Consider the following 25,526-nt stretch of genomic DNA (forward strand, 5'->3'; position numbering starts at 1 on the left):
ATTGAACATGGCGACTATGCATCGCATTATGCAATTCACATGGACTACACACCACACACACACACACACACACATATTATATTTATAAACATATATATATATACATATACATATATATATATATATATATATTTTTTTTTTATCTTTCAATTTTTTTTATTAAAGAACATCAAACAAAATTACAGAGATCAAAAACATGATTATACAAATAGAAATAAACAAAAAAAAAAGAAAACAAAAATAAGAAAAGGCAGCATACAAAAACCAATCATGTCCATTATGAATTACTAAACAGTATACATTCTATCAAATAAAACAGTGTTATATAACGAGGTTTTTAGGAACATATTTTTACCATTAACCCTTTGCTTCATCAGGTCCGTAGTCTATCAAGATACAAAAACAAACAATAAAAGGGGACCAACAAAATAAGTGACACATCCGGGACTCCGGGTTCAACTACATAAATAAGTTAAAAATCCAGTCTCCATTTCCGAAAATGTAAAGCAAGCGTACCCTTTTTCTTTGCCAAAAAATACTCTAAATCCTTGTTAGTCTTAAGACAAGCTTTCAATCCCATGAACTCTGGGGTAGTACCCTGAAATTTACAAATATAAATATAATATTTTACGAGAAGAAAAATATAAGTTAAAAATTTATCCTCATGTATACCAAACATTTTTTCAAAATCTGAGACGATTCTATTTGTACCTTCTTTCTGATTAATAATACTGATAACCTCATTCCAAATTGGCTTTATTTTCTCACAGTGAAGGAATAAATGAACAATCGTCTCTGGCGTCTTGTTACATAAAGAGCAATTTGGCGAATCTTTTCTTTTAATCTTAAACAAAAAATCATTCAACGCAATTGCTTTATGAAAAACTTTGAAATAAAAAGAACGAAGCCGTGTATTAATAGTACACTTAAAGTTTCTCAAGTGGACTTTCTCCCAATTCAAATTTTCACGGTCCACACCTAATCCTTCCCAAAAAGTGATACAGTTTTCAGGAAAACACTCATCAATCATAATAGAATATGCGTATTTAGGTACTTTTACGGTTTGTACAAGCTTATCAACAATCTTTCCATGTATATCAAGATCATGTACATTAAGTCCATCCAACCAAGGAGAAGGAATGTTCTTCAACAAGAAATTATATTTTCTTCTATCATGAGGAGAAATTTGGAAATCGAGTACTAACTCTTCAAAAAGTTTATAACCTGGATGAGGGGGATTAAGAAGATCATGAATAAAAATAATGCCATTCCTGAACCATTCTTCATAATAAAAGAATTGCTTTGACCTAGATCTTATGTTTCTATTATACCAAATACATTGAAATGATCCCAAATATAAGAAATCATTATTATATTCTTTCTTTACAAACTTCTCTCTAAAAAAGTACCAAGTTCTCAATGAATCAGCTAGTTGAGTACAATCGAGTCTATTCAGAACAGTTTCAGGAGCATGAGCTTTCCACAAAATATCTCTTCTCTTGTTGAATTTATCTAATGCATATAACTCAATTTTTTTCCACAAACTATCATAATTATCATCTAAAAGCAGTTTAACCCATTGCAATTTTTGAGACAGTGAAAAAATGTAGGGGTTAATCATACGAAGACCACACAAAGAATAATCATTACATAAACGCTGCCTCTTTACTCTGTCGTTGCCACCATTCCAAATGAATTTATAAAACATCTTATCAAGTTCTTTAAAGAACTGTTGTGGAATCTTTATACATAAAACTGAGAATAAATATAATAATTGTGGCAAAATCAAAGTTTTAATAACACAAGTCTTCCCAATAAGAGATAGGTTTCTGGCTCTCCAGCAGTTCAAATTTCCTTCAATTTGTTTCAGTTTAACTTTATAATTAAGATCATACATTCTTTTTAACTGCAACGAAAAATATATTCCAAGAGTTTTAAAAGTATCAGTTTTCCAAGTTAAGCCTTTATCAGCATTTGGAAAATTTTGGGACCCCTTTTTTGCCCCAATCCAAATTGCTTCTGTTTTTGAAATGTTCATTTTACAACCAGAACATGCAGCAAATTCATATATATTTATTTATTATATACATTGTGTATATATATATACATATATATATATATTTATTTATTTATTATATACATTGTGTATATATACGTATATACATATATATATATATATTTATATAGGCTATATATCATATGTTGCATACATGCATATATATAAATCCTTATTGTGAGCGAGAAGAAAGGCGTGGTAACCAATATAGCAAAGATAGAGAACATAGAAAAATATTTATTGGATAATTAAAGAGAGAGAGAGTGTGTGTGTGTGTGTGTGTCTGTGTGTGTGTCTGTGTGTGCGCGCGAGCGAGAGAGAGAAACGGTACGGGTGTCAGACAACAATATTAAAAGGGAAAGAGAGAGAGACATTGAGAGATTTGTAGCTGGAAATTAAGTGATGAAATGTCAGTGATAGGTAGATAAAAATATGGCTGAATGGAGAAAGAAAGAAAGAGATCGAGGGAGAGAGAGAGAGAGAGGGGAGGTGAAGGGGGATCCTCAGTGAGAGAATGAAATAGCCATATATGGTGATAAAATCCGCATCCGTTCCATGTCACAATGCACATTATGATAATACATGCAGTCATCGACGGACTATGTACTGCATACGAGCGTTGAAGCACTTCACAGCACTATTAAAGATATCGACCTTGAGTTGCTTGTATAGGAAACTGCTCGCGACGTGATAGTCGTTTGATTTGTACCCTGTTGGGTCTCGTTCCTGAGCTCCGGTGCAAACAAGCACGTGCATTTTATCAATAAGCTCATTAACATATATTACGCAACGATCGCGCAGTATGAACCGATATAAATCGCCGCGAACGACGGCTGCTTCGTAGTGTATGGTATCAGTGTTTCCGGACTTCGGGGTAGATCGGTGACAAAAACATGGCGGGGTGTAGGTCGCGTTTGGCGCTCTCTTTCTTGATTTCCATTTCCATCGGTGTCGTACTCGTGTACGCTGAGGGCGATGTAGAGGAACCGGTTGTTTCGACATCGACTGCGACGTTTCGGGGGAAGCGAGTGCCGGTGAGCCATCCACAATTGCCCGACTTTCAAGGGGGCGTGGACGCCTACACCCGCATCCCTTATGCAGAGCCTCCGGTGGGAGAACTGCGCTTCAAGCGTCCTGTGCCCAAGGTCATCGAGGGAACTTATGACGCAACCAGGGCCAGCTTGGCGTGCTCTCAGGCTCTCTTTCCCAGCCTTGACTTTGGGTTCGATGAAATGTCCGAGGACTGTCTCTATCTAGACGTGTTCGTGCCTTCGACAAAGGTAATTAGCCTAATAATCAATGCAACTTCCACGTGGAAATGTAGGCCCATACTCGTCAATATATTCTTCAATTAATGGCTTGGTAGTTATTTTGTTTGTTGAAGATGGTTATTGCTGATGATAATTCATAATCGCATCGCAAATACAAGAGTATGACTGCATTAGATTTTAGTTGAATTAATTTGCTAGCGTAAAATGCAAAGCAAATCTACACCATGATGTACACAATTTACGAACAGCTTCCAATTGAGAATATTATAATAATTGGCCGGATATTACACTTCTAAGCTCTGGCATCTTAAAAAGTGCTGGTATAATGGCACAAGGAGCGGTCCAGTAACAACAAGATACGATAATATGGAAAATGTATACACTGCGCAGGGCACTAATAGTGCTGATGAGCGGCACAAACTAAGTATAATGTGTGGTTGGTTTAAAGGGAATAAAAAGAGTTTGGATTATTCCCACATTTGGCGTACGGTCAATTCATCAAGACTGTCTCTGCTAGCATTTTACTACAAAGGACATAAAAATTGTTCCACCCTTATTGATTTTGTCTATCTCAAGCCATGTATCCACAATTCCTCTGTCGCCAAGCTCAGAAATCCCCGCATCATAATATCCATCTATCCGTCTGTCTCCTTCTAGCCCTCCTCAGCTGCAGTCCTGGTGTGGATCCACGGTGGGGGATTCCAGGGCGGGGCAGGCTCAGTTCCCAACTCCCTCCCCATTCCCCTGGCTGCCCTGAATGACGTCATAGTGATCACGTGCAACTACCGTCTCAATGTCTTCGGTTTCTTGGCAACGGGTGAGACGATCAAAAAGCACATGTATAATGGGATCAACTCTTTGTAAAACAACATCATATATTTGATAGAATGATTAAATTGTCAAGTTTTGCTTTCTTGACATTCGAAATGAACTTCATATACAGCTTACACGAACAATGAGAAAAAAATAAATGTACACAACTTCATGATACCTTTGCATATTGCACATTTCTGGTTTTGATTCTAAACACTCAACTCAACTTTATAGAAGTGAATAATTTTGAAGAAAAGGAAATGATTGATATTTCATGATGTTGCGCAAAACATGTCAAATCAGCTAAATTCTCAAATTATACAAACCGTTGCATGCAAGCAAAATTCATTATTGTTACTTGTTTTTTTCTTTTGCTTGTTTCCTCTTTTAAACCTGTTTGACTCTGCTGCCATGATTTTTTATTTTTTATTTTTTTATTTTTTTTATATATATATTTTTTTTACATTTCTGGGACAGTCCGGGACAGCGAATACTACCAATGAAAATATATCTAGAGTAAATGTCTTATCAAACTCAAACCTCAAAGCCCTTCACTTGTCCTGAAAATTCCTATTAGGGTTAATTTCCATTACAAGAGTATAATGTACCACTGCCAAGGGACCCTCCGTCTGCTCCGGAAACTGTCCGGAGTAGGAATGTCCGGCGAAGAGTTTTGAACTGTCTCCCCAGTAAAGATTTCATACACGTCATCGGGCCCCGACTGCCATTCAGTGTGATTTATCCTGGGTTGATGAGATTCGATGCTCAGCGTTCAAAGTTCTTTTCACAGTATGCTATATCTTTTTTATGTCATGACCTGCACCACGCAGTGCATTGTATGATAAACAGCGTGTGGCAAACTTGTCTTATATCCATTGTTAAAAGAAAACCGGAATGAATGGGTGTAGGACCTACTCTGCGGTGAACTCAAGTTTAACATGGATGTAATGCTTGTGGGTAAACTTGAGCAGCATAGAAATTTCAGTTTACTTCGGCGTGAAGTGTATTGTCATTCAATGTCAAATGTCGCATGATTTCAACAGAAGTATCGGTTGCAATCACAACGGCAACTTCGATGTCAGATGTGCCATGAGAGTTGATGATTTCATTGACTCACGATTCTCGTTTTTTCTTGCACATGGAAAATGATATCAATCAATAGTATGGGATAATGTGACAAAATATGTCGACAGTGCGTATTACCATTGCATTCTTACAGGTGACGATGAGATTCCGGCCAACCTGGGTCTTCTAGATCAGCGTCAGGTTCTCTTGTGGGTCCAAGAAAACATTGCTGGTATGTAGCTTGAAACAGCAGATCACAAATCTCGTCTTTCCTAAATTACAGTGAGATGACATTGTCAGAGATGACCATAGTGTGGGGGCGCAGTGGCATAGTGGATACGACTCCCGACTCCCGATCGGAGGACCCGAGTTCGAATCCCGCCCAGTGCTTACGTCCTTGGACAAGATGATTTTACCCACTCTGTCCCTCTCGACCCAGGTGTGTAAATGGGTACCTGGCAACGCTAGGGTAATAGTAATAGCAGGGCCCTCTGGTAGAGCAGTGGCAACACTCCGACGTATGAATATTATTATCATTATTATTATTATTATTATTATTATTATTATTATTATTATTATTATTATTATTATTATTATTATTGTTATTACTATTATTATTATTATTATCATTATTGTTATTACTATTATTATTATTATTATTATTATTATTATTATTATTATTATTATTATTATTATTATTATTATAGTAGTGTCCGGAATTATTTTCAAGTCCAACGCGTTGTCGTACTTGGATTGTCAGGCAGACATGATAGGACACATTTTCATGAGAATACATAAAGAATGGAAGAGGGGAAATAATTTTGCCAACTTGTCTTGCTTGCTGTTCTCTCTGTGTGACGGAGTATAACGACTTTATTTCGTGTGCGCGGGAGTCTCTGTCCCAAACTACCTGTTCGACAACGACTTTGCATGAGGGAAGAAAAAGACAATCGTCACTCCTTCGCTCAACACAACTCTGCTATGCTTTCTCTAAATCAGCGTTTACTTCCTTCTGTGTGTGTGTGTGGGGGGGGGGGGAGGGAACCGCATCTTAGTCAATATTTACAGTTGCGTTATTTGTTTAGGCGCTGCATAGGAATGTAGATGAGGTTATGGATTTGCAATGTCAGATGCAATGTCAGTCTTCAATACCATTACGTATTTCGTGTGCCCTTAATCGCCATGTAACATAAAAAGTTAAAGCTACCTAAGCACCGACAATGTTATCGCCAGATTTCTCATAACTATCACATTTCAATGCAGTAAACACAGTACGTTATATAGATATTTTTGTTATGCAATGGACTTGTCTACACACTGTAAGGCCTGATGTCAAATTGAATCTTGATTCTCTCCGCAGCCTTTGGCGGGGACCCAAGTCGCGTGACGATCTTCGGTGAGAGCGCCGGGAGTATGAGTGTTAGCTTACATGTGATGTCGACGATGAGCGCCGGTCTCTTCTCTGGCGCCATCATGCAGGTAATCATTGATCACGAAACTTTAGACATTCACGACGTAATCATCGGTGTCGACCCATTTTGAAGTATATACGAGCAACAACTTGTCAATAGATATCTCAAAATTCAAAGAGAAAAGATGAGACTACATCATAATGGGGTAGGCAACCAGCGCTTGCAGCAACAAGGTAGTTATTTATATTACATAGAAAGCAATATTGCATATATATATGCGATGGTTCACAATTAACCACATTAAAGTCGTAAAAAGGGTATATTGAGTTTTCTTTTTATAGAAAATCTGGAGCATGTATGTAGCAGCTCAAACATATTTCAGTATTCGGAAAATTTTGCGTATACCAACTGGAATAGTCTTCTTAGTTTATTTTCTGTAGAAAAAACACAACAACAACAACAACAACGACACACACATTTGATCATGCTGAATAATAAGCATTCTTTAAAGCATTACACATCTAAACCCTTGAAATTGTAGGAATCCAGCTGTAATAAATGTTTCTCTTTCTTCGGCAATATTTTGCAATCATGATAAAATATAATGTAAAATACGTGGGCACACTGCTCCGACAACTTCTTTCAGTATCTGTGGCAAAACCGACAAAGAGAAAGCTTGCTTAGGTATTTCAGTCTAGAATACTTACATCTATGGTTTTAGTGTTTGGCCTTTTCTCGTTAACCCGTTCTTGACTATGCAGGCACCATACCGTAGCTATTTCCCATACGTATACGTATATTGTATTACGTGAACAACAAGGGAGTTACTAACAATACATGCATGCATGATGATACACAATGTTCATGGGAGCAAAAAAAGAAGAAGAAACTAGACGTAGCCATAGCTAAGTATCATTACTGATCGAATGCTTGCTGTTCTTGTTCTCAGAGTGGAGTGACCTCGGGCATAGCTCTCGTCAAAATGGATGAAATAGTTCAGGGGACGTTCGCCTTGGGCACCGTATTGAACTGCACCGGGACGAGTGCCGAGCTGGCGGCATGCCTCCGAACTAAGTCAGCGGAAGAGCTTGTGAAACTGTTTCAGGATGTAAGAGTAACACCTTTACATATCAATAATATCAATTATTGATATACAACATTTATTCCGTATAAATGCGTAATTACATACTACCCATGATCTCATGTAATACACCCATCGGGCAATTGGCGGACAAGGGGACTGTTGTACAGGGCGCCTTTTACTAGACTTTCAGATATGCTTTGCTGGAGGCGTAATTCACTGAAGCTGATAAACTTTTAATATCATTCACTCAGTTCCTTATATCCGATTCACTTCTATCATAGCGTTTCACCATACATGATATGGTACTTTGAGCTTTCTTCTGCCCCTTCCCTTTTCGTTTTTTTTTTTTTTTATCGGAAAGATTCGTGTACACGGAAAGCCTGAAGGATTGATTTGATTTGTGTTTGATCACGACTGCTCAGGAAATAACAATGTCTGATTGTAAGCAATCCACCATAAGGCAAAAGCCTTTACTTCCGATCGGAAGGACTGAGCGCTGATAGTGCCACCGCTGCAGTCTGGGAATTTGAACCAGGAACATCGGGATTACTGAATTCTCATCGATTGAGATACTGCCAGCCAAATATCACAGAAATACAACACAAAAATGTAATAATTTATGAACACGAAGAGCAATTGATTAAAATAGGTTTCGGTAGTAAGTACATGTATATTATTTTGAATCAAATGAACCAAGCTCTAAGTGCTTTGAAAAGTGTTTGGAAAATGGAGGTTAAAAAGACTTGCAACGCCGACAATGAAATATATATATATATATATATATATATATATATATATATAATTCGCACCAGACCATCATAAGCTAAATCCTTGCTTAAATTCATAACAGCTTCACAATTACATGTATGCAGAAAAAGGCTTGATTGCTCAATTAATTTTGAATAGTACATTAACGCCTATGCCTTACGTTTCGCGACAAAGGTAGATGTTCATACCTAATTCAACTCACTGCAACGAATCACGAGTCATAAATTTAATCTCCAAATTTGCTTTCATGTATTCGAGAATCTCGGCATTAATATTTGAAGATGAAAACTGCAATCTAAAGCACATTATCTCAAAGCAGATTTTGTATAGCGACATACATATCTGTGTGCATTGTGATTGTAACAGGACCCAGCGATGATGATGACAGTGACACCTCGGCCCGTGTACGGCGACTCTTTCCTGCCTCTTGACTTTTACAACACGTTCACTGAGGGCGGATTAAACAAGGTTGATATCATGGTGGGGTGCACCGATGCCGAAGGAGCGGTATTCGTCTCACCCTATCTTGCCGGCCTGGAGGAAAAGGGGAAACCCGTTCTGAACCGAACAGAGTTCAGTGAGAAGCTGAGTTTATTCCTTATGACGATGTTTCCGAACGTGCCGCCTGATCCTACAATAGTGGAAACGTCCATGTTTGTATACTCTACCAAAGAACAGGTAATGCTACCGGCAAACATGCACTTTTTACACTTCTTTGATAGCTTGCTTTCTCTGTTGTAGTACTATTACTGTCTTTTTTTTAAACCATTCTTTTGTTTTTATTTTCCCCTTAGGGATCAGCGTCTGAATGCGAACTTTTCTTTTCAATATGCCCACAAGGAGTTATACGCTTAATTAGTATACAGTGCGTATCAAAAAATGTAATCCAACTTTGGAAAGCTACTTTTTCTTAATTGTCAGCAATAGAGTAAAATGTTAGCTGTGAGGAAAGGGGAACTCTTCCTCTTTCCAATGATACCTAATCATGTTGACAGATATCATGCATGACTGCCCACATGAACTTTAAAGACAACAATGATAACTTGCACTTTTTCTCGAGTTTGAGAGTTGTCATGAAGGAACAATGAATGTCTCACTGAATGAATGAGATCTGTCAGTGAAAGTGATCGAAGTAACAGGACAGCCTGCACGATTGCACATTTGTGTCTAGGATTTCTTCTAACCTTTTATGATCCATTACCTTCAACATGGCCACGTTGTCAATAACTTGGTAACTACCACAAAGGCAAACCCATTGTCCATTTCTCTCTTCATATATAAGACATGGTTTGTCTCTACGAGCTATGTGTTGAATATGAACAGAGAAAATTGACTGTGTGGGTTGGCCGTTGTAAGAGTGACCAAGTTATCGGACAGGTGGCCATGTTAAAAGGTTATGGATCATAAAATGTTAGAAGAAACCCTAAACACAAACCCTAAACACGAACCTGCATTCCTACAGGCTGGCCTATTTATTTGGCCACTTTCATTGACATCTATTCTATATATTTCATCCATTCAGTGAAACATCCATTGTTCCTCCATGTGACACTCAAGCCTGGAAAAAAGTATAATTTATCATTGCTGTCTTTCAAGTTCATACTATGTCAAAGTTCAACCTTGTTAACCCTCCGAGAATTCACTGAATACTTGTACTGTACTTCGAAAATGTCTATGATCATTTGTCACTGTTTTCTTGTATTCCGAAGCTCGCGCACCCAGAAAGTGACCACGCGGACAGTGTTATCGATTCAACCTCCGATTTCTTGATGTTGTGCCCAACTATGCATTTCGCAACGAAGTACTCATCGGTCAACCCCACTTACGTGTATCTCATGACACACGCCCCCTCCGCCTCCATTTGGAACAAGGATATAAAATGGATGGGCGCCACCCACGGTGAAGATATTCCCTACGTTTTTGGGAGCGCCCTCATGCGAGCGGCAGATGACGACGAGTCGTTCATGTCTGGGCGATTCACTGACGAGGAGGTTGAAATGTCACGGCAAATTATGAAGTACTGGACCAACTTTGCCAAGACTGGGTGAGTATTGATGTCTTTAGCAGGAACAAAACAACAACAACAACAACAACAACAACAACAAAACAAAACAGAGACAAGAAAAAAGATTTTGCAGACTGTGTCTCTGTAAAATGTTGTCGCGGACTATTTCTGTTACCTCATACTTAGTGACTTTACTGACCACATGTACATAAGTAAGGTCTATTTAATAATTTCATTGATGGACGGTTTGCATTCACCAAGAATAAAAGGCTTGAATGATCACCTAGACAAGCATTCTCAAAATATTGAATGAAATGTCCAAAGGAAACCAGTTCAGTAACTAATCCTGCAAAGTTGTGTGTGTGTGTGTGTGTGTGTGTGTGTGTGTGTGTGTGTGTGTGTGTGTGTGTGTGTTTTGGTAATATGATAAAATGTTTAACCTTTAGATTATAGTTTTGGTTTTGTTTTTCTTTTTATAAATTCTAGTATTCCCGCCGTATAACGTATTGCATCAAGGGTGAAAAATTAGGGGTTACGAATGGAGTAACAACTTATGGTACACTGGCGACTATGAAATACTCTAGTAGGCTTCGGTGGTTTGTTTGTTTGTTTGTTTGTTTTTTAACGTGATTCTCTGAAACATGGCTCGACATTGGTGGTGGCCCCGTGGACAAAATTGGCGTCGGGTCACTAAACTTTCAAAAACATAACTATTGGTGACCTTATCGGACGACTTAGTCTAAAAGATAATCGCTATGTTTCCATTTTTCATTGCTTACTACATATTCTTTCGGGCCATCATCGGTCAGCATCTCTTTTTTCTTTTTTTCTTCACTGATCGAAACGTGCCATAAGAAGAAGAAAAAAGTGTCGAACCCTGCAATAGCAATCATACTCATTATCACTATCATCGTAATTAACCACTGACTGCTTAATCGTTTTATATTTTGATTATCATCACGATATCAACACTATTGATTTTCTTTTTAATCATAGCAGCATTTGTCATTGATTTTGTGAAATCATTACATATTGCAGTTTTTCATTATCAATGTCATTACTGATGTTATGATTACTATGACCTTTGTGCAGGAACCCAAATACTGCCAGCAAGGATGGTGAGCTGGAAACAAAGTACCCGACCTGGCCGACTTTCTCCGAAGAGGCTCCAACAATCAAAGATCTCTCTTTAACCTTTGAGAACATCCCAGAGCCTCCGCACCAGAAACAATGCCACTTCGTTATGGATATCTTCCCCAAAATGTTGGACAATGCAGGTTGGTACAATGAAACAAACAACACACGCGCGCACACACAAGCACACGCACACGCACACAGACACCTACACACCTACACACACTGCAAAACAGCGATGTCTAATCTCATTTCAACATGAAAAGAATACTGTGGGGGCCTCAAGGTACAATATCCCAGATAGTTACTGTCTTCAGTTTCAGAAGACGTCATGCATCAAACTGAGGGACTTTGATTGCATCCTCTATTACCGATTAGAAACAAAATAATTCTTTAATTTTGCAGTCACATTCTTTTGACCATTATGATTCAAGAAAGCTGTTGTGTGCAAATATTTCAAGATTTTTTTTTTTTTCTAGATGAGATCCTCTGCTTATTTCAAAGTAGCTCGCAATGTAATTTGTTCTTATTTTCAATCATTTTCCAGTTGAGCTGAACCGCCTTAAGGGGTTACTGGAGGAGAAAGTCTCGGCTGACAGCGAGAAGAGCTGCGAAGACCCGGAATCCTGTCCTGAAGAATGAAAATAATTCATGCAATTACATTTTATGCACTAGTTACTACCTTTACTACCTGCTTTTAATGAATCTGTGATTAAAGTAGAGAGTAAAAGTTACGTTTAAGAATACAGAGCTGCAAATGCAGAAACTATTAAGACCAGAAAATTCATACGTACATGTGCTATACGGTTCCATGGAATAAGTAGCAGTAATCTTAACTCTCAAGGTCTCACCTATCTCTAGACAAAACACAATATGCGAATAAAAATTATCTTTTTTGACAAGTTGTTATCAATGATACGTCCTTCTGTGATTCTGGCTCTGTCTCTCTGATTTTTTTTTCCCCCCAGCTACTCTTACTTTAACTTTTTACAAGATGGCATTAATACATGTACTCAAGGAAGATATGAACTCGACTTCATTGTTTTTCGTTAACTTTTTTTTTTCCCTGAACATTTTGACGTTTTTTTTTACAGTTGTTGGCAAAAAGGTGTTTCAGCTAAGCATTTTACAGCGCTCACAGACTTTTTCTTCCTCGATAGAAAGCAAAACAAGCAGAAAAAAATGTGATCAAGGAAAACGGGAAAAGCATACAGAAAAAGATCAAAATAGCAAGGAAACAAGGAATTACGTCACTAGGTAATAAGCCAAGCGCCAAATATTTACTCTTAATTCACAAAGACAGAGAAAGTTTGTCGTATTTTTCCTTCTCCACCTCGGCTGAACATGCATAGTGCATTACTACCAGATCTGGCAAATGTGGAAAATCAATAAATGATAAGACAACAAGAATGTTCATAATCATGCACATTTTCACGTTACAGATATAAATTTTTCTTGTTGTCGTCATTATGCTGTTGTAATTATAATTATAGGCAACATTATCATTTATTTGTATTATCGTCGTCATTATCTTTATCATTATCTATAACGATGGTGCTGTGTCGCCTTATTAAGTTTTCCCCTACTGTTATGAATTTATGAACGACGACTTGGTAAGAAAAGAACAAGAATACATGAAATATGATTTTAAAAAGTCCCATCCTTTTCGAGTTGTCACGTCTTGAGCCGTTTGAATTCGAATTGCAATTGATAACAGAACAGACATTATAGAAATACGTGAATGCAGTTTATGTTGAAATAAGGAAGCGCAAACAGAATCTGTTTTAAAGGGATAGTATAGTTTTGGTTGAGACCTAATTTCAGGTTTCTAACATTTTTTTGGTGAGATAATGAGAAACCCCTTATGAAATGTGAAAGAGCATGTAATTCCATGAGGAATTCAATGTTTATTTGATGAAAATTAGTTTTGAAATGGCTGAGATATCCAAAACAGAGCGATTCTAATAAGTGTGGGACCCACACTTTATTGCAATTGCTTTGTTTTACTTTGTTTTTGGATGTTTCAGTCATTCCAAACCCGATTTTCATCAAGTAAACTTTGAATTCCTCTTAAAATGGTATGCTTTGTAATATTTCATAAGTGTTTTCTTAGTATCTCGCAAAAAGTTAAAAGCCGAATTCTCATCTCCACAAATACTGTACCATCCCTTTAACTGACAATCAGACACACGAGCGCATTGATACACATGATAGCGAAAATAACACCGTGTATTTACGAACGCGGAAATGAGAGAGAGGGAGAGAGAGAGAGAAGAAAAAGAAAAACAACATGGTAGACGAATATTTGTAGGACTGAAATCACACCCGCTGGAGAATGAAAATACTAGCCGCCCGAAGAAGAGGGAGAGGGAGAGAGAGAGAGAGGGAGAGAGAGGGTGAGAGAGAGAGAGAGAGAGAGAGAGAGAGAGAGAAAGGGGGGGGGGTAGAGACAGGCAGAGAGGAAGTGTGTTATAGATAAAGCGACGCCTTGTTCAATGCCATTTCGGGTATCATTCTTGTCAATTTGCGATATTTTCGATCCCAAAACCTAAAACACACGACAAATAAGACTTTGGGGATATTCTATTTCACCACCCCATGAATTTCCCTTGTTATGCAACAAATAACGTATTATGGGACTGATTTCAATTTGTTCTTTCTGATAATGGTCTTACTTTAAGAATGTAAAAAAGAAAAATGGCGGATTTTTGTTTTTTTTTAATATTTGCGATCAATCTTTTCACATGCAGAGCAATATCAAACAGACCAGACAGATATCCCTTGCATCAATAGTCGGCAAACTGTATCAACCAAAAATATTGTGCCATACGCTTAAATGAACGAATCTCGCATCATAGGCCGAAGTTGTTTAGAACTCATGCCCCAGAAAAAAATAACATCTCTTTCATCAAATCATTGTTGAATTGTAACGATTTAGAAACTAAAACACACACACACACACACACAAACCAACAAATCAGCTGATGCCCTTTAAACTTGAAAGTATTAATAAAAAGAAAATAAAAAAGATTATCGTTTGTACGATAAGTCTTTGCCCGGCCTTATGGGAACTTATTATTGTTGGAGTAAAAGAAAAGCCTTCTTCACACCTGATATAGTCAAGTTGGAGACGAAGTATAGTTTTCCTTCTATGAAGACATCAATGAGTCATTGTAACAGAATCTAATGTACGCTACAAAGCTTCTGTCACGTGATGCGAAGGGCACCGTCCGAGAAAAATTATGCGTGTATTGTGAGATGCAAAAATAACATCACGGACATTTCATAACAGTGTGAAAGCCAGTGAATATTTTCTACCCTTTAAACGGTTCTTCAGTCTCCTTTACAAATTTGGAAGCATGGCTTTGTTTGCGATTTACATGTCAGACTAGGATGTTCGCAAATTTAAAAACGACAGCTAAGTTAAGTTGAAATGATTGGGTCAGCAAATAAATATATATGTGATTTAGTTTATATTCAACTTCTGGAACTTTAAAGAACATTATACCCCTCCCCCTCCCCCACAGACACGCACACAATGACTCGTTAATCTAGAATTTGAAACAATCTAAAACTATGCATCAGCTATAGCACATGCACATCCAATTGTACATTAATGTTGTATTACACACACAGGCGCGCGCGCACACACGCGCTAAGGGCTTCTTCGTTACACAGTACTTAACAAATGGACCAAAAAATGGACGTCCATGAGTGTCTTTATTTCACGCAATTCAAATAAAGCTATACAGCTGTACCAGCTTTACAATAAAAAATGTGTCTAGACTCTGTTCACTGTCAACAGCATCCTCCGTATTAGTTTAATTATCTTCTCATAGTTACATCTGCTAGAAAATGTCTCTGCAATTTTTCTAGGAACCCTTACAGGATTTCCATATTAAATGTGCAATTTGCAAATGCATGTTGACTTCATAATACCCTGACCAATCTTTGAGGCCTGTTGCCGAAAGCATATCTAAAGAATATTTTGCATTTCATGCAAGTTTACGCTCGGTCGAGGAAAGATGCAAACCAGTGTCTATATTGAATCATATCAGTGCTTTAGCAATGATTGACAGATGATGTCATTGACAAAATTTTGATTTAAACGGTGTATTTTTTTTTTTTTTTTGCGGCTTTATTTCCATATCCGAGAAAACTGAAGAAAAACTGCAGAAAATTTAACAAAAATATATGGAAAGTATTTGTATGCAGTTGCATCACATACTTCTTTTAAGCAGCGAAAAAAGAGCCTAAACTATGCCAGGAAGTGTTCATTGATTTAAACATCATTCAAGAGACAGTCAAAGCTATGACGGGATGTCGGAAATTCCAAGGTTCCAGATGCCATCCTGCAGAGCTTACGGACTCTCTGTCTCTCCCAACATGGCTTTCAGACGAATCATCTCGGCTGTGACAGAAAACATAGAAAGAAGATGATAATAAACTCTTTTAAAATCCGCAACACACTGCTTGATGTCCATGGTAAATTCGGACAAATACGTGTAGAACTGTAAAAGTTTATTCTAATGGAACATACGTAGTGAAAGTTTGAAATTCTTGGCATCATTTCCTATGTTTTTATGAAACAACGATTTGTTTGCAACCTTAAAGAAGTACGAAAATCAAATTAAATTCTTAGTAGATAATATATCATTGCCTCGAAAATCTCCAATAGATCTTAAAAAATGTTTACTATTATAGTCTTTATTAAATGATTTGTTGGTTTTTCTTTTAATCATTTTCCTTCCCAACTTGGTGGGTTTTTAAAGCCCTTTATAGGATATATTGTTCCTCCTTCATTATTGGCTTAACTGTCAAAATAATAATTACTGTTGATGGAGAGGGATACTAATTGATTCAGTCACTCTTACCTGATTCTGCATGAAGCTTTGACAGAATATTTTGATGAAAATAGCAAATTTCGGCTCGCGGATGCCCTGAACCATTGCTAAAAGTGAGCGAGATATTCTTGTACGCCGGCTGGTCCTTTGAAAATCGTGGCCAATGCGGGTACGTCGAATCTATCTCCGATTCATTCTCGTTTGACGAAAGATTGGGATTACTGTGGGGTATGAACATGGAGATACAAGGTATAATCATTTTCAATGCAGCAATTCGGAATCTATCAAATTATTGTAAAAGTAATCAGCCCTGAAAATGTGAGGATATGACAGAGAGGGAAAGAAAATCGGGAGAGCTTAAATTTCGATGGAGGAAACAGAGAAGAAACGGTAATTGTTGGCAGTAGAAAAAGATTTTGAAGAAAGAGAGAATAGAATTGAAAAAAAAAAACAACAACGAGTGGGTTCTTGAATGTAGGGTAAATTGCTAAAGGACTCGCAGACGAGAGTGAAAAAAATTTATAAAAAAAAATATGTATATGTGAATAGGATTACAAGGAACAAGAGAAGTATATATATAGGGTCAGAAGTATGTACAGTTATCTGAACAGCATACCCGGTCTTTGCGAAGTTTGAAAAATATTTCATTATCTGGACCGACATCAACGCCTCGTCGTCGGTGAATTTGGTTCTTCCCATCTCATCGTCATCGGGCTGGTCTGCCATGAGCGGGTAGCCGAACACATAAGGTATGTCCTCTCCGTGCGTCGGCCCTAACCACGTGGCATTTTTGTCAAACATGGAGCGGGAAGGGGCGTGGCTCATGATATACTGGTAGACAGTGTTACCACCGGCAGACAGGTGCTCGGTCATCGTGTAGGTCGGACAAAAGAAATAACTGTCCCCAATGTATCCAGTCACAATATCGACGTAATCATTCTCCGGGTCAGCAAGCTATCAAGGAAGGAGTGAAACAAGAAAAAAAGAAGAAGAATATACTATATTAATATACACGAACCACATACATTTTCCCAAGGGAAATTCTTCTCTGTTTTTGTTTTTGGTTTTTTTTTTATTTTGTTTGGTTCATTTTTGTGTTCTGTTTGAAATTTGAAATGCCCCGATGCATCTTCATGCGCATATTTGAAGAATTATAAAGTAATTGTCTCTGGTATATGACTACTTATCTCAAACACAGCGTAATGATATATTTGCAGAGATATAACGAAATATTTGACAGTATGATATCACACTCTCCTTTGCGCCATCAGGAACATCTTAAATTTTCTTGAGATGTTGTTTAATTTTAGTAACAATGCTTGCACGTTTTTAGATATGAATAAATGTTATTTTTTCTTCAACGGCTAGCTATATTGCATTTTTTAGAAAGGATTGATTCACCATCTGTAATTCCAATTATTGAAATGAAACGAGAGAGAAAGAAGAAAAATATTTTAAAATAATTCATCCAGTGCCAACGTCGTAATCATATGGCATATCATTTTATTTGTATCAAATGTGAATATTGGCATTAATAGAATGCTATTGGCAAGGTTGATACACCGAGGAGTTTCAGCAGCTTTTCATGGTATGTCCATGTCTCTTTGATCACTTTTTTTCAATAAAGTGCATCTACGCCTACAAAAGTTAACTCATGGTCTTCATTGCCAAGACAACTTCTAACTAAACCTGCTCTTCAATAAAAACAAACAAAAGAATATAAAAGAAAGGAATAGGTCTATTAATTGACTCAGTAGGGGTTGAAATAAGAAATCCCTACACTAATACCCAGACGTTTATTAGGTAAAACTTTGCACGCAATTACATTGGAAGCTAACATAACATTCATAGTTACTTGGTCTTCGCTCGTATACGCGAATGTAGTCATATCCAGAACGAGTTGGTTGACGCCGTCCTTGATGAGCGACATATGCCCGGTGAGGGCGTCCTGTGCTGTCGTCCTGTCCATGACCGGCTTGTCCGAGCCCTCCAACCCGGCAAGTAACGGCGACACAAACAGGTTGCCTTCTTCGGTCAGGCAGCCGATTATGATGTCCACTTGGTTGAACTCCCCCTCGGCCGCCATGTCGGCGGGACTTCTAGGGAGGAAATAGCCGTCCACCGTGGGACGAGGCATGAGGGTGGCTGCCGCAGCTGGATCCTATTCGGGAACATGATTGTAATTGTGTAGGGTCTATAACAGCAAAATCTATAGTGCAAAATCATAATACTTGAAAGAGTCAATTACAGCTGCTATCTCAGTTTTACAGCCATGCATGTTCTGTAACCGTTGTTTTATAGGCATCTCTATACAACAGAAAACATCTCTTGAAATGTGGCTTGACAAGGTATGAATTCTTTTTAAATAAAAGTAATAAGATGGCAGTAAAATGATAATAACTTGAAGAAAATAAGAAAGACAAGGTTTATTGCCTTGGCAATAACTTTGATGGATATGAAGAGTAACCAACGGAAAAAAAAAAAAAAAAAAAAGAGACCGAAAGAAAAAAAAATATCCCTAGGATTAAAGATAGAACTATATCTATTCATATGAAATGTCTGCATACTCTAACTAGATATTGACACGTTATAAAAATCATCAATAAAGGGTCGGGCATTCAAAATTGTCAAAGACATCATATTGGACAATCATTAGTTTATGAAAACATCGTGAATATGAATGCACTATGTGACAAATTACACATAGCAGCTTCTATACGCCTTTGTGCACGTCCTTTCATTTCTTCGGTATTTCCTTCAATGTTCAAGCACTAGTAAAGATAGAGAATATGAGAGATAGCTATTGTGTATAACTGAACTGATGTAAAGTCAAAATTTAAACTGATTGACCTTAAAGGTAAGAGTGTGATAATAGTTATATTTTGGTTTGACAAGTATACATGGGTGACAGGCATCAAGAAATAATAAGAATGTGGTAAAAGAGTGGTGCGCAAGATTTCTTCTAGATCAATCTTTAAGGAGTACTAGGGAATTACGTTATTTGTGCGTTTCATTTCAAAATTAATTATCTACCAACTTCTGCAAAATCCCTTTGCTAAACGTAGCAAATTTAGGCATTAAAAATGCTCTTGGAACTTAATAATTCATATAAATATTCTGCGTCGTTGTATCAGTGGACTCTCTTTGCAACGAAGTCCTCGAGACCAGCAGTTTTTTTTTTTTTCGTTATAATATCGAAATTTTGTTATAACCAAAAAAAAAAAAAAAAAAAACCAAAAAAAAAAACCAACAAACATAGAGCCGACAATTTTGTGACCTGATTTTTATGTCGCTGTAACCCTCTATACAATGTGTATGCAGAATCAAATACTCTTGACCCGATATGTGTACCTGCACGAGAAACTCTGTGATGTCACTGGCCGGCCTCTCCTTCAAACACGTTAGTACCTCATCAGTAGTAGTCGCACTGCAATTCATCGCGGCCGCCAGACCGAAAGCCATCTCCTGCGCAACTTCGGCCGTCATCTCAGCCCAGGGAGCAGGCGCAGCTCCGCTCTACATGGGGAGGGGGGGGGGGGTATAAATTGACATCATGACGTTATAGGACCATCATTTTGATTTAAAAAGGGTTTTAAGAAAAGAATAGAATTTCTAGAATTAATAGAATTTCTTTCGATTTGGTTGGTATTTTTGTTGTCCGGGGAATTTGATTTTTTTTTTTTCGTAATGCCTTTGCAGAGACTTCTACATGTTCCTATCAGTACCCTGTAGCTTTGATTGAGTAAACATCAATTATAAAACATAACGAGGTAACCAAATGTTAAAAAATGTACATTTACAAACTTAGTATACGCAGATAACGTCCTGTTATGACTTGCATATATACTGGATCCATAGTAAATGAAATAACTAGGAGTCACATACGAGACTAAAGACATAATGTTTTCTCCAATATCATTGGAGAAAACATAGTCAGGTGATAGTAATAATCATAGCAGTATTAAATAGTCATCCAGGATGGCTGCTTCAGGGTGGTATCGGTTTTTCAGTGAGTCTCTACTATCGTCATAATTATTGCTGTAAACTAACGTGCTATTCATGATAATTTACCTCGTTCAAAATTTTTCAAAGCTTTCAAGCTTCAAACTTGGATTTTACCTGCATAATGGCGCGTGAAAAGAGACCAGCGCTCATGGGGGAGAGGACGTGGTAGTTTACGCTCGCAGATCCAGCGCTCTCGCCGAAGATCGTCACCCGAGCGGGATCGCCTCCAAAGTCTCGTAAGAATTATAGAGAAAATAGAATGAACAGCAATATGTGGTGATCATGATGATACTATTATCATTATTTTGCTTTAATCATCATAATCATTGATACTTTTATCACATTGATATACTGATATTGCTGAGTACTATCAATAATAAATGTTAAAACGATTTTCACTGTTGTATTTTGTTTGTTTGTTTGTTTATGGGATTGATTGTTTAATTTTCCATCTGAAAAAAAAAAAGGCTAGATAGCCCATATTCAGCTGCACTATCAAATGCTTTTTCATGGGGATCCAGATCGGTGTGAGGCGGGACCACTTTATCGGGAAATGCACTCTGCACTTTGCGATGAATTTAAGCAGGATCGTATACGTGTATGAGTTGCAATTGTAAAATATTGATATGGATCCTAATGAAATGATTGCCTGGGAGTGATCACGTGACCAGTCTTTCATTTTTTTCCTAACATGCCCAGAAGGCATAAGTTTTTGTTTTGTTTTGTTTGTTTGTTTGTTTGTTTGTTTTTTACCATTTACCGCCTCCCAATTACCAGCATTTACTATGGATACAGCTAAAATCTTACTCTTTCTTTTCAAACTGACTTCTCACGAGTCTGGAATTCTCTTTGAAGACATGCTTTAAATAATTATCATCTACAGAGAAAGACGCATCAATGAGTGTACAACACCAACAACACCATCATTATACACTTTGACTATAGACTGCGCAAGGCAACAGTTAGCCCGTACCTGCAATGTTGTCACGAATCCATATCAATGCCTGCCGCTGGTCTAGCAATCCAAGATTGCCAGGAATCTTGTCATCACCTTTAATTGAACAATTGAGAAATAACAAATCAAAGAAATAAGAAAGTGAAACAACAAAGTTGCTACAAATAATTGCAAAGTTAAAAAGACATTTTTATTCTAATCGTTTTTATCAATTATGTTAACCATACACACATGGTACGCAGTTACTTATATTGTCTGAAAGAGCGAGTCTTCTTCTATATATGTTGTGCTAAAATTTGGGATCCTAAATCGAACAGGAGAGTGTGTTTTTCAGCAGTTTCAGTTTATATCAAAAACCTTTTTTTTTTATAATAGTGTGATTAGATGTGTCTTTAAAGTCCCATTTTCATTTCTTAAAATCTCTGCATACACTCTTCACTTTCAACTCTAAAAAACTTTAGAAAGGATGATGCAACTGCTTTGAAAGTTGATATTTATCATGGACAGAATGTGTTAATAGAATATGCTCAATTTCAGCTTAATTTGATAATCCTTTCATTATGGTTACTCCGGTGGTTTACATCCTGTCTTTTTTCCCCCACTCATTGAACAGGTAGCACGGCTTGGTAAAGATTAAGCGATTGAATTGACCCTGTGCTTCAGAGCCCCTTTTCTCAGTTCACACTTGTCTGGAGTGTATGCTTTCCTTCCAATATTTAGATAGGTTAGGAGAGTTCGTTTGATTTGAGCTATACATCATTTTAAAGCTTACAGTCTGCTCTTCTAGAATATTTAATTTACTAAAATCCATGTCTGGCAACGTTTTGTTGGTTTTCTGATGCAGGGTCACAATTGATCATCAATTGTGGAGTCCAATCTACACCTGTGTCGAGAAAGCCAAAAACGCCCAGTCGATAGCTCATGGTGACAACGATGACGTCGTTCATAGCAGCTAGGGGTGTCGGCATCATTGTCGGGAGGGATCTCGCCCCGAGTTGGAAACCACCTCCGTGGATGAAGACCATCACGGCCGCCGACCTCGGCTGGGGAGGATTCGGAAACATTTGGGGGAATTCAAGGACGGAATCAATCATAGGCAAATATTGCGTCACAAATATTATTTCCTAGGGGCATCTACAATTTTGAAATAATTTGTAACCCGATGCATCCGGAATAAACAGACGATGCCCTTCAGATTTCCAGTAGGGTATACCAAATTACGGCGGGGACTAAATAGGGAGTTTTTAATAGAAGGGCGACCGTGATCTAAAACACCTACTTCCCAGTTTTGTAACATATTCCTTGTATCAGCTTTTCAAACTATATATTTTATTTGCAAAATCATCGGTGGCTATTCATTTGTTGGTAATCAGTATCAAGTAAAACTATAATATTCCAAAACCTTACTTTTGTCCAATTCCATTTTTTTTTCTAATCTGTTTGTCTGCTTTGACTTTCATTTACTAGACCCAACATGAACGTGAAATGAGACTGTACTTCAAGGATGTTTGGCTATTGTTCGGTAATTTGTAGTCCATGCAGTCCAATTACCATCATTGACATGGCCAATGTGGCTTCTACCAGAATATTATTACCAGACGGCATAACACAATTATGTTAACATACAAAAACTGGGATATCAATAACATAAAAAACGATACATGTTTCACGAATTACATGCAATGCATGTTAATGGTTGTGAAGTTTTTTCACCTATTTTTGTCTCGTCTATTGAAACAGTTTGAATATCCAAACTTGATGAATAAGATTTCTTAAATTGGGAAACCACTTCGAAAAAAGCTGACTGCAGTGCAAGTCCCTGCATGATTTTACAAACGTTGATTTTATTTGGTCCATCGCTCTTAGACACCACACATAGTTTTGCTCTTTTCCGTGATATGAGTATTTTGTTTGTGGTATACGGTGAGCGTTGCTTTGCATAATTATGTAAAAACAAAGTAATGTAGCTTCTGTGGTCAACAGATGTTCCAGTGAGACATCTTTATGAACGTAAGAAATCACCTCCTCATATATCTATATCTATTTCATGTTTATGTTATGTTCAATCATTGCAACCTAATGCCACTTCGACAAAGACCGAGCATGATGACATAGAAGTAAAAAAAAAAAAAAAAAAAGGATGCCTGATACAGAGATATATATACATAGAAGCAGACCAAAAGAAGACGAGTGACCTTGCTGAACAAATAGTATTGGAATAAAAATGACATAGCTACATCATTGAAATATATGAGCCTCCTCTGTCACTCATCCTTTTCAGTGAATTTGTTTATCTGGTCAAGAACCAGGTCCTCGATAAAGTCAATTCATTTTACATGGTACTCTTGATTTACATAGATGTGATATTTCTCTGGAATGCTCCATCTTAAAATACGGATGAAAGGAAAACTGGAACTTAATTGAAGGAGTCAGATGTGTACAGACATTTACTTTGATTAAATACCTTACGCTCGGGAACAAAAACATCGATGTACAGACAATCCTCCGAAACCTCCAAAACTGACATATCGAATCCGGGGTATAGGGGCTGTGCACAGGCATTGGAGCCCCCTGTGGCGTCAAACTCCCCCCTGACGGCTTTTGCGACCGGGCGTTTGAAGCGGAGCTCACCAATCGGTGGCTCGGCGTAGGGAATGCCGGTGTAGGCGGCTACTCGGCTGGCGACATCGGGCAGTTGATTGGACGTGACGTCGATGAATTTTCCGCGATACGTTGTCGTAGCAGTTTCGACAACCGGTATTTGAGCCGTGTCGACGTCGGCCATTAACGGCGAGAAGAAACCAACGCCTAGTAGGACAGTCAAGACGAGAGAGACACTCAGTTGTGGAGCCATGTTAGGAATAATGTTTGCTGTGATGTCTGCCGTCCCACATCGAGGGTTCGTGGGGCTTGCACTGAAGTCGTGGTTTGTTTGGTCAGACCGCTAAATTTGTTATATAATACTATTTGTTAAGTGCCACTCGAAACTGTCTTCACCTGCGCAGATAACAAATCCCTTTTAACAGTGTGAAAAGAGAAGAAACCAAACATTTACTGCCTTCAAGGACCCCAATTGTAGCTGAAGCCTAAAGGGGGAATGACATGATGCTATTACCCTTTGGTACTGATGGCATTTCTTCTGCTCTTTTGTTCATAAATCCCAAAATTTCTTTCATATTGAATTTAGATTTAGCAGTCATGCATGTTCGTACATCTGTCATTCAATTTAATAATCGGGTCATACAAAATCGTGCAAGAAGACAGCGCCATCAAGATAGTCATTCAATGCCGTTTTTCGATAATTCGATTTCGCACTGTAGTGCGTCAGTTTTGTTCATTACGTCATATTGGCGGCGTATTTATGACGTAAATTTCACGTCAGTTTTGCGACGTATTATATCATGTCATGTTAGCGACGTCTTATGACGTAAATTTCAGGTCAGTTTTGCGACGTATTTTATCATGTCATGTTAGCGACGTCTTATGACGTAAATTTCACGTCAGTTTTGCGACGTATTTATCACGTCATGTTAGCGCGGTATTTATGACGTAAATTTCACGTTTTTGTGACTATTCATCACGTCATATTAGCGACGTATTTATGACGTATAATTCACGTTAGTTTTGTGACGTGTTCATCACATCATATTAGCCATGTATTTCTGACATAAATTTCACGTCAGTTTTGCAGCGTATTTATCACGTCATAATATAAGCGACGTATTTATCAATTTTCGCGACGTACTGCGTCATATATTAGTGACTTCCCCGATAGCAGAATGATGACGTCATATGACGTCTTTATGCATTTTTCCATTTTTTTTCTCGTTAAATACATGACCATGATATGTCGGAAGTTTTACGTCAATTATTCAATCAATTATTAACTATGATAATAACTAGTTAAGACTAAAGTAAGGAAACAAGGAGTTACGTCACTTGGCAAATAGGCCAAGCACCAAGTATTTATTCACCATTCACAAACACAGCGATGGGCCTAAAACATTGTTTGTCATACTTTTCCTTCTCCGCTTCCTCCAAACATACACAGTGCATGACCGTATGTAAATGACTACCTGTATGTAAATGACCTGGCAAATGTGGAAAATCAATA

General features: G+C 37.7%; 2 protein-coding genes across 2 annotated transcripts; one reads left to right on the top strand and one right to left on the bottom strand.

Moving 5' to 3' along the window:
- The first annotated feature begins 2,905 nt into the window (after positions 1-2,905).
- Positions 2,906-13,130, top strand: LOC140240032 (acetylcholinesterase-like). Its single transcript, XM_072319843.1, has 9 exons — positions 2,906-3,336; positions 3,985-4,144; positions 5,360-5,437; positions 6,566-6,684; positions 7,567-7,725; positions 8,836-9,147; positions 10,179-10,513; positions 11,567-11,751; positions 12,156-13,130. Exons 1-9 carry the CDS (start codon positions 2,950-2,952, stop codon positions 12,248-12,250), a joined length of 1,830 nt encoding a protein of 609 aa, XP_072175944.1. The 5' UTR covers positions 2,906-2,949; the 3' UTR covers positions 12,251-13,130.
- Positions 13,131-15,884: 2,754 nt separating this feature from the next.
- LOC140240031 (cholinesterase 1-like) lies at positions 15,885-24,266 on the bottom strand. The gene is made up of 9 exons (XM_072319842.1): positions 23,877-24,266; positions 22,296-22,455; positions 21,431-21,508; positions 20,572-20,690; positions 19,804-19,968; positions 18,308-18,613; positions 17,069-17,406; positions 16,483-16,673; positions 15,885-16,019 (listed from the first exon to the last, which is right to left on the bottom strand). Exons 1-9 carry the CDS (start codon positions 24,264-24,266, stop codon positions 15,970-15,972), a joined length of 1,797 nt encoding a protein of 598 aa, XP_072175943.1. The 3' UTR covers positions 15,885-15,969.
- Positions 24,267-25,526: the final 1,260 nt, after the last annotated feature.

Source organism: Diadema setosum, chromosome 16, assembly GCF_964275005.1.
Source record: "Diadema setosum chromosome 16, eeDiaSeto1, whole genome shotgun sequence".
NCBI classification, from domain to species: domain Eukaryota; kingdom Metazoa; phylum Echinodermata; class Echinoidea; order Diadematoida; family Diadematidae; genus Diadema; species Diadema setosum.

Excerpts from the sequence above, each read along its gene's own strand:
- LOC140240032 (XM_072319843.1), top strand. The coding sequence starts at position 2,950 with ATGGCGGGGTGTAGGTCGCGTTTGGCGCTCTCTTTCTTGATTTCCATT. Across the intron at positions 6,685-7,566 it reads TCTCTGGCGCCATCATGCAG|AGTGGAGTGACCTCGGGCAT; the intron begins GTAATCATTGAT and ends TCTTGTTCTCAG. Across the intron at positions 7,726-8,835 it reads TTGTGAAACTGTTTCAGGAT|GACCCAGCGATGATGATGAC; the intron begins GTAAGAGTAACA and ends TGATTGTAACAG.
- LOC140240031 (XM_072319842.1), bottom strand. The coding sequence starts at position 24,266 with ATGGCTCCACAACTGAGTGTCTCTCTCGTCTTGACTGTCCTACTAGGC. Across the intron at positions 21,509-22,295 it reads TTTTGGCTTTCTCGACACAG|GTGATGACAAGATTCCTGGC; the intron begins GTGTAGATTGGA and ends GTTCAATTAAAG. Across the intron at positions 16,674-17,068 it reads TCAAACTTCGCAAAGACCGG|TAATCCCAATCTTTCGTCAA; the intron begins GTATGCTGTTCA and ends CATACCCCACAG.